General features: G+C 34.5%; 3 protein-coding genes across 3 annotated transcripts; 1 reads left to right on the forward strand and 2 right to left on the reverse strand.

Annotated features, from left to right (window-relative positions):
* Window positions 1–7,839: 7,839 nt before the first annotated feature.
* On the reverse strand, window positions 7,840–8,778 carry B0P05DRAFT_537784 (uncharacterized protein). The gene has a single exon (XM_051577772.1). The coding sequence runs from the start codon at window positions 8,675–8,677 to the stop codon at window positions 7,895–7,897; it is 783 nt and encodes a 260-aa protein (XP_051435937.1). The 5' UTR covers window positions 8,678–8,778; the 3' UTR covers window positions 7,840–7,894.
* Window positions 8,779–9,175: 397 nt separating this feature from the next.
* B0P05DRAFT_537787 (40S ribosomal protein S5) lies at window positions 9,176–10,258 on the reverse strand. The gene is made up of 3 exons (XM_051577773.1): window positions 9,851–10,258; window positions 9,368–9,776; window positions 9,176–9,315 (listed from the first exon to the last, which is right to left on the reverse strand). The coding sequence occupies exons 1-3, from the start codon at window positions 10,040–10,042 to the stop codon at window positions 9,305–9,307; spliced, it is 612 nt and encodes a 203-aa protein (XP_051435938.1). The 5' UTR covers window positions 10,043–10,258; the 3' UTR covers window positions 9,176–9,304.
* Window positions 10,245–12,361, forward strand: B0P05DRAFT_537791 (tyrosyl-DNA phosphodiesterase-domain-containing protein). The gene is made up of 10 exons (XM_051577774.1): window positions 10,245–10,730; window positions 10,780–10,887; window positions 10,939–11,079; window positions 11,125–11,313; window positions 11,362–11,505; window positions 11,548–11,727; window positions 11,777–11,887; window positions 11,935–11,993; window positions 12,046–12,123; window positions 12,175–12,361. The coding sequence occupies exons 1-10, from the start codon at window positions 10,377–10,379 to the stop codon at window positions 12,296–12,298; spliced, it is 1,488 nt and encodes a 495-aa protein (XP_051435939.1). The 5' UTR covers window positions 10,245–10,376; the 3' UTR covers window positions 12,299–12,361.
* Window positions 12,362–14,405: the final 2,044 nt, after the last annotated feature.

The raw sequence follows: 14,405 nt of genomic DNA on the forward strand, positions 1-14,405 counted from the left end.
AAGCGTAGACGATAGAAGGGAAATGTTGTGGTGAGAGTGTATTTTCTTAAGCTGAAAGTAATTGTTTTCCAAAAATGTTTTCTGTTGACACAAATAGAGTACTTGCGCATTGATATTGGTTTTGTCAAGTTCATAACTAAAGTTTGTTAACTTATTAATTTCATGGAAAAGCTTCTTTTGAGCACATGGCCCAATGTGGCCTTTGACTGCTAGGACTCGATCAATTCATAGAAATGGCTATACTAAGTTAAAGATAGACTAAAAGAACAAGGGTAAAAAATGAATAGAGAGGAGAGTGTTGACTTAATGGTGTGTATGGGCGTGGGTTTATAACCAGAGAAGAAATGGAAACATTTGGGTTGAATATTGGAAGGAGTAAATTGTTTGTAATGGTATGTTGCATAGAGATGATTTGGGATAGAGGCGAGCGTATAGAGGCTCATTTGGTACTCCTACAAAGTAAAGAGCTGGTAGACTTGAGTATTTTTGAGAGAACAATTTACAAATCTCTGAAAGACAAAGAGCTTGGCAAGAGGCACTTTTGCATTCTCTGAAGCCATCTTGAGCAGTGTCGAAGGACAATGCTTGGCCTTGAAGAAGTTCCCTGATGTATGTTTTGACCGTTTTCTGGAAGTAGCAGTCAGACTAGTTAGAAAGTAATTGACTGGATCAGTCGGGCTGCCTTTCTCATGAATTGAGACTACTTGTGCGACTTGTCAACAGTAAGGCGTGCACGGTCAGCGCCAGCACAAATCAAAATATGGAGAATCAGGGTACCACTAAAATCTGTGATATATGTACAAAAATCAAAGCTAGAGTCATAAGAAAATCATAGTAAGAGCCGTAGATGTCAGGAACTTCTCATGAATGTAATGGATTTACAAAGAAACATATATGAACTTTAAAACTTCGTAAAATTTATGCCAACTTACAAGTATGCCAATTGCGTACTCAAAAAATATTTTTTGGAAAAAAAATAAAATAAAAAGCACTACTTTAAAATATAACAAAAAGTATTTTTTGTAATGGCAGAAAGTAAAATAGAAGAGGGTTTCTAATATTTTATTTGAAATAATTAAAAAAGCCCATTTTTCAATTTCTCTGTTTTAAATAAATAAACGAGTCTACCGGACGGTGCTTTTGTTGTTTTAGTTAAAAAAGGGTATTACTGCCTGGTAGATTCGTTTTTTAATTGAAAACAAAAAAATTGAAAAATAAGCTTTTTTTTTATTTATTTATTTATTTATTTTAAGCAGAAAAATAGAGATTTTCTACTTTTTATGTTTTTTGTCATTGCAGAAAATATTTTTGATTTATTTAGAATAATGTTTTTTTTTTATTATTCTCCAAAAAATATTTTTTGAGTACGCAAATGGCATACTCGTAATTTCGGCATACCTGTCAATATTTTTATGATTTTTGAAAATGCTTTTGTTTTTTGTGTGCAAGTCTATCGCACTGACCATGAAGGCTTGAGATGTACGAGTCTTTCCATAATTTTTTCATCGCTCTAGCTACCTTTTCCGTAGAGCTATCACTACAGCGTAAGCGATGGAAGAAATCTTCTACCAGAAATAGATGATGGAGAGTTTTGGCCAAATCTTCACTCAAATGTGGAAGAGAAAGGCATTTGATCGAAAATTTGTTCCACATGATGAAGGAAAAGGATAATTGCTTACACTGTGGTGTACGGTTGCCGTGGTTACTATTATGGTTGCTATGGTTGCTATGGCTGTTGTGATCACTCTGCTACAACAGGGAACCTGGTCAAATAGTGATGATCAATAGCATTCAAGGAAGAGCACAAACCATTGCTGTTGTCATTTGGGAAGAGAAGACGTTGTTGACTACTGACAGTTGTTTCACAAATAGGATTTTTTTTTTGGCTACCGCTTAATTGATTAGGGCTTACTACAATTTATCCAAGGGAAGGATGTCATTGGCTAGTAACTCCCAATCTCAAATAAAACATAGCAACCATAGCATTTTTCTTTCATTAGTGGAAGATTTCTTCCATCGCTTACGCTGTAGTGATAGCTCTACGGAAAAGGTAGCTAGAGCGATGAAAAAAATTATGGAAAGACTCGTACATCTCAAGCCTTCATGGTCAGTGCGATAGACTTGCACACAAAAAACAAAAGCATTTTCAAAAATCATAAAAATATTGACAGGTATGCCGAAATTACGAGTATGCCATTTGCGTACTCAAAAAATATTTTTTGGAGAATAATAAAAAAAAAAACATTATTCTAAATAAATCAAAAATATTTTCTGCAATGACAAAAAACATAAAAAGTAGAAAATCTCTATTTTTCTGCTTAAAATAAATAAATAAATAAATAAAAAAAAAAGCTTATTTTTCAATTTTTTTGTTTTCAATTAAAAAACGAATCTACCAGGCAGTAATACCCTTTTTTAACTAAAACAACAAAAGCACCGTCCGGTAGACTCGTTTATTTATTTAAAACAGAGAAATTGAAAAATGGGCTTTTTTAATTATTTCAAATAAAATATTAGAAACCCTCTTCTATTTTACTTTCTGCCATTACAAAAAATACTTTTTGTTATATTTTAAAGTAGTGCTTTTTATTTTATTTTTTTTCCAAAAAATATTTTTTTGAGTACGCAATTGGCATACTTGTAAGTTGGCATAAATTTTACGAAGTTTTAAAGTTCATATATGTTTCTTTGTAAATCCATTACATTCATGAGAAGTTCCTGACATCTACGGCTCTTACTATGATTTTCTTATGACTCTAGCTTTGATTTTTGTACATATATCACAGATTTTAGTGGTACCCTGATTCTCCATATTTTGATTTGTGCTGGCGCTGACCGTGCACGCCTTACTGTTGACAAGTCGCACAAGTAGTCTCAATTCATGAGAAAGGCAGCCCGACTGATCCAGTCAATTACTTTCTAACTAGTCTGACTGCTACTTCCAGAAAACGGTCAAAACATACATCAGGGAACTTCTTCAAGGCCAAGCATTGTCCTTCGACACTGCTCAAGATGGCTTCAGAGAATGCAAAAGTGCCTCTTGCCAAGCTCTTTGTCTTTCAGAGATTTGTAAATTGTTCTCTCAAAAATACTCAAGTCTACCAGCTCTTTACTTTGTAGGAGTACCAAATGAGCCTCTATACGCTCGCCTCTATCCCAAATCATCTCTATGCAACATACCATTACAAACAATTTACTCCTTCCAATATTCAACCCAAATGTTTCCATTTCTTCTCTGGTTATAAACCCACGCCCATACACACCATTAAGTCAACACTCTCCTCTCTATTCATTTTTTACCCTTGTTCTTTTAGTCTATCTTTAACTTAGTATAGCCATTTCTATGAATTGATCGAGTCCTAGCAGTCAAAGGCCACATTGGGCCATGTGCTCAAAAGAAGCTTTTCCATGAAATTAATAAGTTAACAAACTTTAGTTATGAACTTGACAAAACCAATATCAATGCGCAAGTACTCTATTTGTGTCAACAGAAAACATTTTTGGAAAACAATTACTTTCAGCTTAAGAAAATACACTCTCACCACAACATTTCCCTTCTATCGTCTACGCTTTAATGTCTTTAACTTTAAGAGAATTAGATTAAATTAAGAAAAAAATGATAAAAATGATAAAGTCTTGTCAAAATACAGCCAAAAAACTAACAAAGAATTATTTTCTATAAGTCTACTACATTAAGGAGCAAATTGATTTTGAACATCCAAAACACATACGTTTTTTCTGTCATTCTGCTCGTCTATGCCCATTCATGATCACCCAGGGTCATCCATGATTACGTATGCTCACTCATGATCGCACGTGTTCATTCATGCTCACCCATACTATTTCTTGCTAACTTATTAATGTCAAAATAAGAATGAAAAGATCAGGATCAAACAAAGAATGCGGTTTACTGAGTCAACAACAGATTCATATGTATAGATGAATTGTCAGGGTTCAGCATAATTTTCAAGAAACTTTATTTCACAAATAGTAGAATTGGTCCAGATAATTTACTAACTACTGCTGTACAAGGATCTGCATTAGATGAGCCAGTCGATCTCCAATCAGTTCAGTGTGATTGACAGGTTGATACCTATTATTTTCTATCTACTTTAAAACATTTTATCAATAAGGAAATGACCGCTTAATTAGATGTAGAACATTTGTTAGTTGATGTTTGCCCATTAGAGTAATTGTGTCAAATCATGCAAATAAAACTGTACTTTTTGAGTTGAATGTATCCTGACTATAGATAAAGCAATTAATAGAAATTAGAGCTGTGAATATAGGTAATATATAGTCATCTGAACCAGATTTAATGCATCATACAATTTTCCAATACTTTGACACTCTTATGAGCACATATCAGTTTTTTATTTATTTATTTATGTATTTAGGTGAAGCAGGTGTTTTATTTTATCAGGGCATTCCATTCAAATAAGCTACTTGATAGTACATATCTTATTCATGTATTAAAGACTCTAGACAAATAAACGCTTTAGCAGTAGAAAAAGAAAAAAAGATAGCAATTCATGCAGACCTTGTTCTTTTTCTTAGGCAAATGAAGGTGCTTTAAGACCTGTTTATGCACGCATAAATACGTTAGGTACCTAGAAACAATTTTTAATCATATAAACGGTGCCTTTGGAGTTGTTTTAGACAGAAACACTACTTTAAAATATAACAAAAAATATTTTTTCGAGTATACAAATGGCATACTTGTAAGTCGGCATAAATTTTAGCGAAATTTAAATGTTTTGTAAATCCATTGTATTCATGAAAAGTTCCTGACATCTAAGGCTCTTACTGTGATTTTGTTTATGGCTGTGGCTTTGATTTTTATATACATGCCAGAAGCTTTAATTCCCACTTGGATTTTCATATTTCTGATCTGTGTTGGCGTTGGCCATACATGCCTCGCTATTGACGACTCGCACAAGTAGCCCCAATTCATGAGAAGGGCTACCCGACTGATCCAGTCAATTACTACCTAACCGCTCTGAATACTACTTCCAGAAAGACGCTTGAAATGTGCATCAGAAACTCTTCCGAAGCCAAGCATCGTCCTTAGACACTGCTCAAGGTGGCTTTAGAGAATGCAAAAGTGCCCTTGACCAAGCTCTTTGTCTTTCAGAGGATTGAAAATTGCTTGCTTACATAAATACTTAAGACTGCACGCTCTGCACTTTATTGGAGTACCAAATGAACCTCTATACATTTGCTTTTATCCCAAAGCACCTCCATGTAACATGTTATCACAAATAACCTACTCCCTCCAATGTCCAACCAAATGTTTCCATCTCGTCTCTGATTACAAATCCGCGCCCAGACACATCATTAGATTAACACTTTCCTCTCTCTTCCTTTTTTTGGCCTTATTCTCTCAAAGCAATTTTGGCTTAGCATAGTCATTTTTATGAATTTATCAAGTACAAACAGTCAAAGACTACATTGGGCTATGTATTCAAAAGGACCTTTTCTATACAACTAACAAATCAACAAACTTTGAGTATTAATTTGTCAAATTAATACCAATGTGCAAGTGTGCTATTAGTATCAACAGAGAAACATCTCTGGAAAACAATTATTTTTAGGTAAAGAAAACACACTCTCACCACAGCGTAAGCGATTGCATTCTTCCATCGATGGAAGAAATCTTTCATTTTTGAGTGAAAATTTGGCCAAGGTTTTCCTTTAGTGAGTGAAGAATTCTTTCACTTTTGATCTTTAATTTTAAAGAAATCAGGTTAAGAAAAAAGAAAAAAGCAAAGATTGTTGTCAAATTTTTGACAAAAAATTCGATAAAATTTGCATAAATTTACAAAAAAAAAAAAAAAAAAAAAAAAAGAAAAAAAAAAAAAAAAAAAAACTAAGAATTTTTTTTATAAATCCATTACACTAAGGAGCAAATTAATTTGGAAATCCAAAACACATACACTTTTTCTATTATTTCTCTCATCCGTGCTATTCCTTACTATTCCTTGCTATTCCTTTTTTATTTCATGAAAGGACAAGCTTATATACTGCAGCCCAGATACGTTTTACGAGTGCATTTTTTCCTTGTCGGTATTCTTTTGGTCCCTTATTGCATTTTTTGTGGCTTTCATGTCACCAAAGCCTTAGAACATGTATCCAGTTTGGAATGGTTATCTAAAACTTATTTATATAGCCCTTTTTGAGTTTGGAGCTATTCTGAATATCTCTTGGTTTGTATTTCGATAAAAGCACAGTTATGCATTTAATAATAGCTCAAGAGGAGGTCTGATTGATTTAGTACCTTAGATAAAGTTAATCATTCTAGTGCATAGGGTCTAAAGATGCAACGAGAATATTTTATTTAATAAGAGTGCTTGCTATCTAATGCCCAGAATATTAAATGTTGCTTTCCACGCGCCATGTGTACTTTTTACACTGTTATTCTATTATTATTATTATTCAGGGCTTGCCATGATACTATTTCAACCCTGAAACTATTTGCTTATAGACAATTGAATCTGTCTTTAAAACATGTTATGCAACATTATGAAATATGATGCCTATCAGCTATCTCTTGTGTATATTACATCGTATTTCTCGACAGAGTTGGTTTTCAAATGATTACTTAATAATGCATGGCAAGACTTGAGTAGTCTCTAGCCATAAAGCTCAAAATAGAACATCATGTCAAATATGAATTCTGAGATCTATCTCATGCTTTGATTGTCAATCTCTCGACAAATTTCATTTCCAATTCTATATGTCTTTCGACTGTTTCTTTGGCTAGTATCTTCGTTTGACCATTACGTCCATTGGATTACATATATAAAATATTTGTTTTTGACATTTTTTTTTTCAAATCATTTTTTTATTTGTTTAGAGAGAAATATTCTATTTTGACTTTTTTTATTCTAAATAGAAGCCCATATTTTTCATTTGTTTCTTAATGCTGCTATCGTTATTTTTAAATGTAAATTTAGATGCGCGTGTTTTGTCTTGAATTCGCGTTTTTCATGAGGAAAATCATAGATTTGATACAGAGATACTTTCATTAAAAATTTAAATTAAATAAACATTCAATATTTCAACTATTTTTTCACATAATTTCCAAATTTTTATTCATCATTTCTAACATTTAAGCGTTACATTGTCGATTTTGTTTATTCATTTACAGTTTCTTACCTGTCAGAAAGTTCTCTTTCTTTTTATATTTTCACTTCTTTTGACATGTTTTATTTTCTGAAATCTACAGAAGCTTTCTTTTCCGTAATATAACGAAGATCATGCGATAGAGCAATTTCCTCGGCTATGGACTCAAGCCACATGAGAAAGAAAAGCCAGAGAAACAGAAACTTATTTAATAAGTAGTCAATGTCTGTGTAGCTTACAATAATTGATAATGGTTTGTCCGTATCAACAGTACTCCTTGTCATGAAAACAGTGATTTTTGGCCAGTTAAGACATGTCGCTTTTTTTTTTTTTTGTTCAAGTCGACTTCAGAAGTACCACATATGCTAATTGATGCTGCTTCTAGACATTCAACACATTCGATCATGCATAAGTATGCTTTGCACTATTTTTTATGCCTAGAAAAAAGGAAGTACATTATCATATTTAAACTGATTGAATAGGTATCTACAAAAGAAAGTTTCTTATTTGTTTTAGTCATCGTTCTTACTGATAAGTTGCATGCTCAAATTGCAAGCAACTGAGCAGTATTGCCTATGCACTTATGACTGAAGAATGAATATTGGTGATACACACTATGATTTTTTTTTGGCTGCAATGACAAATAAGCGCTCAATGCTTACCAACATAAATTATGGTTACTGTGATATCATATGTTACACCTGTACAACAAACTTTAGATTAAACACGCTTTATTTATTTGGATTATCTAAATACACTATGATACAATTTATGCAAAGGTTTGTTTGAAACTAGGACGAGATTGAACACGCTCGTAATAAGCCTTCAAATGGGGACGGTTACCAAAGACCTCTTCAGGCTTGCGAACCAACAACATACGGAAAAGATAAGGCGTCAAATGGATGTCAGCAACAGAATAGGTACCGAAGACATAATCACCATTTTGTTTCAAGAGAGACTCAACGTGATCCAAGAACTTGGAACCAGATTCCCATAATTTCTTGTTGAGATCGAACATAGGTTGAGGATTAGGTCCAGTATAGAAGCCGAGAAGACCCTTTGTTTCTTGGATGTTTTTATTGTAGAGTTCAGTATGTTCAGGTGCTTGCTTTGAGTAGGTCTCCCAACCCTTAATACGGTTTTCTAAGAAAGGAACTACATCGTTCTTCTTGGCTTGTAATTCTTCGGGATTACCAGATGTAAAGAAAAGAGGGTTACCAACATCAGCATCTTCATGAATTTCCTTCAAGAAGGTATCAATTTCAGCTTGCTTTTCAGGAAGACTCAATGAGTTTCCAGTATGTTTGTCCAAGTATTCTACTACTGACTTGGTGTCATCTAGGTATCTCTTGCTACCGTGTTCAATCACTTCTAATGCGGGAATAGTGTGTTTGGGGTTGATCTTTAAGAATTCGGGAGAAAAGTTTTCAGCTTTAGAAAGGTCAACTTCGACTTGCTTAACGCCAGGAATATTGAGTTCATTGACAGCCAAACGAGCAGCACCAGCCCAGAGAGACAACTTGAAAGTATATAATTGGAGTTCAGCAGACATGTTTTAATAATGTGATAGAGTCTCTGAAAAGATGAAAAAGATCGCGTTTTTATATCAAAAATATGGTGGAACAAGGGTCTTTTTTTAGTATGCAATGACCGCATGAAAGTTCTTATTCATCAAAATTAGTACTTTACTAATCCATTTTTTGATTGGTCTAGCTCCTAAAGAGGTAGGCCGCGTATTGTTACAATGTCGCGTTTGAAAATGAAATAAAAATAGCAAAATTGAGGAGCCAAAGACCGAAAATGCGATACGTGCTCTACAAATCATGCTTTATTTCTTGAAAAAAAGAATAGAGGAAAATATTTGAGTATAACATATCAGTTTTAGCATAAAACTTTGATCGATTTAGTGCTGCAATCATTACAAATTTGTATCACAATCTTTGCGATGTTTTCTAGAAATTTCAAGCCATTGCTGACACATTTCTATCATTATGCAATTCATTTGGAAAAGACAAACTAAATGGTTTAGTGCATATATCCGTTAAAAAAATTACAAGTTTTAAAAGAGGATGTTTATTTTCAACAAAAAAGGAGGAAACCAAGACAAAACAAAGGAAACTCCTCTGTTTTCTCTTTTTTTTCGCTCTCTCTCTCTCCAAAAAATACAACAGCAAATAATTTATCGGTTGGCTAAAGAAAAAGACGTCAGTCACTGCTAAACAAACTTTTGATTTGTACTTACACTTGGCAACACGTTCAAGTTCATCCTTCTTCTTAATAGCGTAAGAGTTGGCGGAACCCTTAGCAGCGTTGATCAATTCATCAGCGAGACATTCAGCAACGGTCTTGACGTTACGGAAAGCGGATTCTCTAGTACCGACAGTCAACAAAGAGATAGCTTGGTTGACACGACGGAGAGGAGAGACATCAACAGCTTGACGACGGACAGTACCTTGAGAACCGATACGGGTAGAATCTTCACGAGGACCACAGTTGATGATGGCATCAACGAGGATTTGAAGAGGGTTGGCATCAGTCAACAAGTTGATGATTTCGAAAGCGTGTTGAACAATACGGGCAGCCATGAGCTTCTTACCGTTGTTACGACCAGTCATCATCAAAGCGTTAGTCAAACGTTCAACAATGGGGCACTATAATTGACATTGCGGAAAATGTCCAGATAAGACGTAAACACACTTTTCGCGAAACATGTTCTTGTACTTACTTGAGCCTTACGGAAACGCTTGACAGCGAAACGACCGGCAGTGTGGGGCAAGTAGACTTGTTGACGGATTTGAATGTAGTCTTGGAGAGAGATATCCTTGACTTCAACATCTTCGTAAGACCACTTGTTGAACAATCTGCGGGTACCATCAGCAGTGGCACTGACATCAGCGGGCAAACCTAAGGCGGGCATGATAGTCTATTGTATGTTGATATAATGGATGGATGGATGGATGGATGAAGTATAAAAGTGATGAAAAAATTAAATTTACAAGTTGAAAGTGGTGATTTAAAGATTGATATAGATAATAATGGTGAATTGAAAGATGGATGGCATTATGGTTAGTGATCATTCAATGGATTCATGGACTATCGTGGTCATTACCTTAGTTTATGAAAAAGAGGAAGTTCTCTGAGGGCTTAGGGGAGCAGTGCCTTCTTGAGCCGAACGAACACTGAGATTAAAATGAATCGATTTTAATGTCCGTAGAAAACACTCCTTTACATCTTTTCTCTTTGCTGTCAAAATGAGCGATGTAGAGGAGAATGAACAGCTGGCTCTAGCCATGGCACTCTCACTCGAGAATTTGGAGTCACATATGTCTCGAGAAGCACAAGAAAAAGACAACCTCAAGTCTGCTATTGCTGCTTCGCTAGGCAAAAAAGTAGAAGAACTTACAGCTCGAGATATGTTGTTAGCAGATATCTCCAGCTTACCTGCAACAAACAATAAGAGACCAAGAGAAGAAGATGCCATATATCCCATTTCAAAACGCGTTAATAATTCAGATACACGCTTTTGGGATGGTACGGTCAAATTAACTTATATTAAAGGCTTTGTTGGACCTGATTATATACGCTTTCAAGACATTGTTCAAAAAGTTTGTTTGATCAATAGAACTTGGTCATGATTACTGATAAGCCATGTAGCATAATCTGAAAAAAGCGTTGGTAACGGCATTTGTCGTTAGCATGGACTTTATCAATGACAGCTTTCCAACGGATGTCAATATTTGCATTGTCACACATGGTCGACCTGTAATTATTCATGCATAAGAGTACCTCTTTTTTTTTATTCATGAAATTTAGGCAACCAGAAAACAAGTGCATTCACATCGAATTATTATTCAACCCCCACTTAAAGATGATAAATATGGTGTATTTCATCCTAAGCTTATGCTGTTGTTTCATGCTACTTCTCTAAGAGTTGTAATTGGATCAGCGAATTTGGTTTGTATACAGGCATAGAAAGACAAGTATTCAATTTGATTCTAGGAACGCTATGATTATGAAGAATTAGAAAATGTAGTCTTTATTCAAGATTTTCCTAAGGTAGACAGTCCATTTGAGTCGACTTCGAAGCTCCCTCGCTTTGCTAGAGACATTTGTGATTTACTTGATCAAATGCAAGTGCCAGTATCAGTTAAGGAGGAATTACTGAATTATAATTTCGACAAAGCAAAAGTATGTTGTTATAGAACACAAAAAGTATGTATTAAGGTCGATATTTAGGCACGTATTGTTGCCTCTGTTTCTGGTGTGTTTGAAGGAGAAGAGCATTATAGAAAATATGGACATACTCGATTATCAGATGTTGTACAGGAAATCACTGGTCCTATTACAAACCCTAAATCCCTTCCAAAAATAGAGATGCAGGTATGTTTGCTAGTCACCTACACTTGTGTTTACATACTGTAGACATCCTCATTAGGCTCATTATCAGTCTTGTATTTGAATGAGCTGTATAGATCGTTTTGTGGTATCACTGCATATGATAAAGGAAAGCAAGTTGCTTTTGGTAAAAAGAATGAATTGCCCCCAATAGATATTATCTTTCCAAGTCAAGATACAGTTGAATCAAGCAAACTAGGGCTACCTGTAAGCAGGCTTTAATAAGGAAGAAAGGTGAATTGAAAACTTATTCTAGGGAGCAGGCACTATTTGTCTGAGCGAAAGTACCTGGAAAAAAACAACTTTTCCAAAGCAGGTCATGTGTGATTCAATAAGTCAGCGTCAAGGCACTCTTATGCATTCAAAAGTAATCAAGATATTATATGCTTATAGATATACTAACAATTTTTGTAGTATATTATTGCTACCTTACCTCAAACAACGTCTAACATCAAAGGATGGGTTTACTGCGGGTAAACAAACATTTAATGATTATCAACAAGTGTTTACAAATGTTGATTTTAGGAGTCATAATGCCACTACATCTGCATGGGGTAAATTCACTGTATCTCGAGACTCTAAACAGCCTAAAATGAATATAAGGTAAAATTGTATTTTTAGTAATTTAAAAGCTAACATTGATTTGCTTAATAGTAATTGGGAGCTTGGGGTTGTATTACCGCTAACAGAAGGAACAAACATTCCAGCGCCTTACCTAAGACCAGCACCTAGGTACCAACCATCTCAAAAAGCTTGGACTCAACAATCTGAATGGTAATTGTCATGTGCATACTTAAAAATAAACAACAGCACATACTTAACTATGTGATATATGCATTTGGTTTAAAAGTAAATATTTAATGAACAGCAAAGAGAAAAAAGTGAGGATAGAAAAAAAATATAGAAATAATAGAAATAACGAGGTAAAGACAAGAAGGAAGAAAAAACAAGAAGCACCTGTCAAAAGAGTATCTTTCTATTTGCATCTGAGAATATATTCTGCTTCCAGAAGAATCTTTTCTTCTCGATTCATTGTTGCCACCAATCGTTCTCTTAACTGCTGTCACAATAAACGCCACATTCCTCTTTGATAGTTTTATTGGAATTAAGAAAAATTTGAACTTTTTAGTCGTATTGTATGGATATGCAAATAAACTTTTTCTTTCAAACAAGAACCTACTGACATAACCTTGACTTACCTTAACTTACCTTGACATAAGCATATACATCACAAGGTTTTCTGGGAAGGCCGATAAGTGTTGGATGTAATCAAAAGCAATTTTAAGTCAAATTGTAGATCCCAAATTTAAATTTCTAATCCGACTAACTGGTACTTAATCATTGAAACCTGTCATTAATACACCTGTAGTAGATATAAACAAGACACAGGAGAACTTGCTGGTTCTTATTATTGTATATTAAAGACATTGGTTGCTATTTCGTTTGGCTATTTTTCTTTCTTTCTTTCTTCTTTTTGATAAACTTGATATTGAAGGATCAATAGGTAGCTATTTGGCTTTAGAGTTTTAGTTACTAACCTAATCTACTATTTAGATTTGACTTTACTATGCTACAAAAGATACCTTTGTCTATTTTTGTAATAGCTCTTGTAATAGGAATCACGAATAATTTTTCTTTTGCGCAAGAAAATGGGTTGGATACCCATGCGTCTCGGTCTATAATGTCTGACACTATCAATCAAAATAATATAAATCTCGCTAAAAGAGGATGGTATTATGGCTCAAAAAAGACTGAAGATGAAAGCGGCGAAGAAGATGAGGATAGTGATGAGGATGAAAACGATAAAAATACTAAAAAAAATCATGATAACAAAGATGGAATAGGTAGATATAAAAAAAAAAAGTTACAATTCAAAGAACAAAAAAAAAAGGGCTAACATTATACATTGTTTTAGTCATTAACAGAGATTGTAGCCATTGGTTATTTATTGAAGAAAAAACCAACCCTTACATGTATGATAAAAAGTTTGGTCCTCATTGGCATTACCATAAGGATGGATGGTGGCATGAAGGCACTAACAAAGGCTGTGAACATACATTGCCTGATTACTGCAAGAACTATACGCCTGAAACTACACATGAAAGACTTACAATAGCTCCTATTACTTCTACTAAGCCTCAATCCATTACAAAAACGCTGCAACATACAACCACCGAAACTGTGGCATTTACAACAATCACAACCTCTCTATTTACACAACCTCGAACACCAAATGCCAGGACTACAACTGGAATCAGTACAATTTACAATACTCTAAATGTACCTGTAGCTGAATCTTGTTCTTATACGACTAGTGTGGCTACTTTTACTGTTACTCAGCCTACAACTGTAGTTGAACACTTGACAACTACAGCAGTATCTCTTAATAAAGCTACTATTACAACGAGTCAATTGGCAACAACTACAGTAACAGCAATTAAAACGATCTCTTCATCAACACATGATCAAGTTACTGTATATGTTCCATCGAGATTTATAGAAACTCTCTCTCTTACGTCCCTTCAGCTTTCAGCAACCACTGAAACTCTGGTTTCGACCGTTTTTGTCACTGGGTCAGGATATTCCTTGTTGGATGCCGCTACTACTATATACTCTGTCACTTCTTATCTCCCTGAAAGAACTACATCCTTGAGTACAACCATTATGCAGACCACGCCTTCGTTGGCCTTAGGCTATCAAGACTCTAAATCGCAATTATCTACGGCTAGCTCCTTGTCAAAAACTAGTTTTTCAAGCAACTCTTTCTCTTCTTCATTCTATACCATGTCAGAAAATACCATATCATCGACAAGTCTTGGTAATCCAAATCGAATAAGTAGCTCAATATTGTCGAGTATTCCTGGTCGTATGGTGGTTCCCCCTGC

This window comes from Gilbertella persicaria, assembly GCF_025201335.1.
Source record: "Gilbertella persicaria strain CBS 190.32 chromosome Unknown B0P05scaffold_15, whole genome shotgun sequence".
Classification (NCBI taxonomy): Eukaryota; Fungi; Mucoromycota; class Mucoromycetes; order Mucorales; family Choanephoraceae; genus Gilbertella; species Gilbertella persicaria.